Source organism: Helobdella robusta (genome assembly GCF_000326865.2).
Source record: "Helobdella robusta unplaced genomic scaffold HELROscaffold_7, whole genome shotgun sequence".
In the NCBI taxonomy this organism is placed as follows: domain Eukaryota; kingdom Metazoa; phylum Annelida; class Clitellata; order Rhynchobdellida; family Glossiphoniidae; genus Helobdella; species Helobdella robusta.
The window spans coordinates 5,101,161-5,103,033 of NW_008705398.1; the positions used below are offsets into that span (position 1 = coordinate 5,101,161).

The 1,873-nt window shown below is 33.7% G+C and overlaps 1 protein-coding gene across 1 annotated transcript in view; it reads right to left on the minus strand.

Annotated features, from left to right (window-relative positions):
- Positions 1-856: 856 nt before the first annotated feature.
- Positions 857-1,873, minus strand: part of HELRODRAFT_165179 (hypothetical protein) — a gene marked incomplete at both ends in the record, with an annotated part of 1,847 nt that continues 830 nt past the window's right edge. The window contains 3 exons of the mRNA XM_009031040.1: positions 857-984; positions 1,326-1,583; positions 1,709-1,830. Of these exons, the coding sequence (XP_009029288.1) occupies positions 857-984; positions 1,326-1,583; positions 1,709-1,830 (508 nt within the window). The remainder of the gene's footprint in view (positions 985-1,325; positions 1,584-1,708; positions 1,831-1,873) is intronic.

The window sequence follows — 1,873 nt, forward strand, 5'->3', positions numbered from 1 at the left end:
CTGCTGGTTTTGGGATATGTAAGTCGAAGCATACCAAAAAAATTTAGATAAAGATAAAAATAAATAAATGTGTTGCATGAATAAATAAATACATAGATGGCGATATTAAAGAATTAATTGGCATATAGATAATTAAATAAAAACAATAAAGGTTAATTAGCTATCAGTAATAGTAAAACATGACAAACAAGATATGTTGATTTCAAGAAGACACACCAGAGCATCATCAGGGAGATGCAGTGCCGTTAAAATAGAACAAATAAGTAAACAAATAAATATTTCAAACTTTTAGAACAATAGTTATTGGGTATGAATAGCAAGGAATTTATTTTGGCTATCAGAGCTGTTAAAACATTGATAAATGAACAAGTGAATTAATGTTATCTCGATGAAGAATTGGATAGAAAAATCGTAGCCCGTTTTTTATTCCAAAGATGAAATTGATTTCAAAATTTTGGTTTCTTAACACTCGGCCTCATGCTTCGGTAGGACAGTCAATTTTGGTATGTTTCGAATTAGTCAGTCTTTGGCCAAATTAACTATTTGGTACAACTCCAAGAAAAAAATAAACTGTCATATCCACCTCGGTCCAACATCAGCAAGTTCATACAACGTTGTACAACCAAGTTTATTGTTTGCCCTCAAAATAATTTTGCTTTGAAGACAATAAAAAAATGATACCAAAGATGATAATGATGTGACTATAAGAGGATGATCACAATAACTACGATGACGACGATGGTGGTGAGTTGAGTGATAAAATTCGATTTTTAGTAATATTACTGATGACGATTGATGGTGTTGGTGTAAATAATGGCAATGATGGAGGAGGTACGATTGAAGTGGTGATCCGAAGTCACAAGGATCGATCCCGCATGCGATGAAACCCCCGGGGACAAATTTGCAGACGAGTTGGATGTGTTACACTGATCGTATGCCATTTGAATTTAAACCATTGAAAATTTGTAAAAAAGTTGAAATGCGCTGTTAGAAAAAAATCAGATGGTGTTGATAATGATATTGAAATGACGATGATGTCAACGATGTCGATGATGATGATGAAATTATGATTATGATGTAATTGTTATGACAATAAGATAATGATAACAACGTCTATGAGATAGGAATGACGATGAAGTGTTGATGATGATGATGACGAGAACGACGACGATGATGATGATGGTGGTGATGAAGACATTTATGTGGTAAGAATGATTAAAATGGCTATGATAATGCTAATGCGTTATAAAAAAATGTTAAGAACTGCGGATGAAATGAATTAATAAAATAAAATAACTTGTGAAAAAATAAAAATAATTTCGAACCTTTCTGAAGCGGAAGATTTTTAGGATAGAATTTTTTGCTGCAAAAACTTTTATAATCAAGATTTAGTTGTTGTTGTTGTTGTTGTTGCTGCTGCTGTTGTTCGTAGTGGTGGTGGTGGTGATGCTGATGTTGAGAATGATGTTGTTGATGTGGATGTTGTTGATGATGTAGATGTTGTTGGAAGTGCATCATATAAGGTGAAAGATTTGACTTGTAGCCAATAGTCTCTTCGAAATTGTTATTGCAGTTGCTGTTGTCTGTGTGGTTGGAAATGTTTTTGTTGAGGGTTTTGTTGTTGTTTTTGTTGGCTGGAAAGAGCAATTGTTGATTAAACATGAAACGATGTTGATAATAATCCATCATTAGATCGTTCGGAAAGAACATTGGAAGTTGTTGCTGTTGTTGACGCCGAAAAGTAAATTGTTGGTGGGTTCTGAAACTAGGTTGTTGCTGTTGTTGATGTTGTTGTTGTTGTTGATGTTGTTGTTGTTGTTGTTGATGTTGCTGTAGTTGTTGGAAGTGGTTGTGATGGGCTAACAAATAAGCG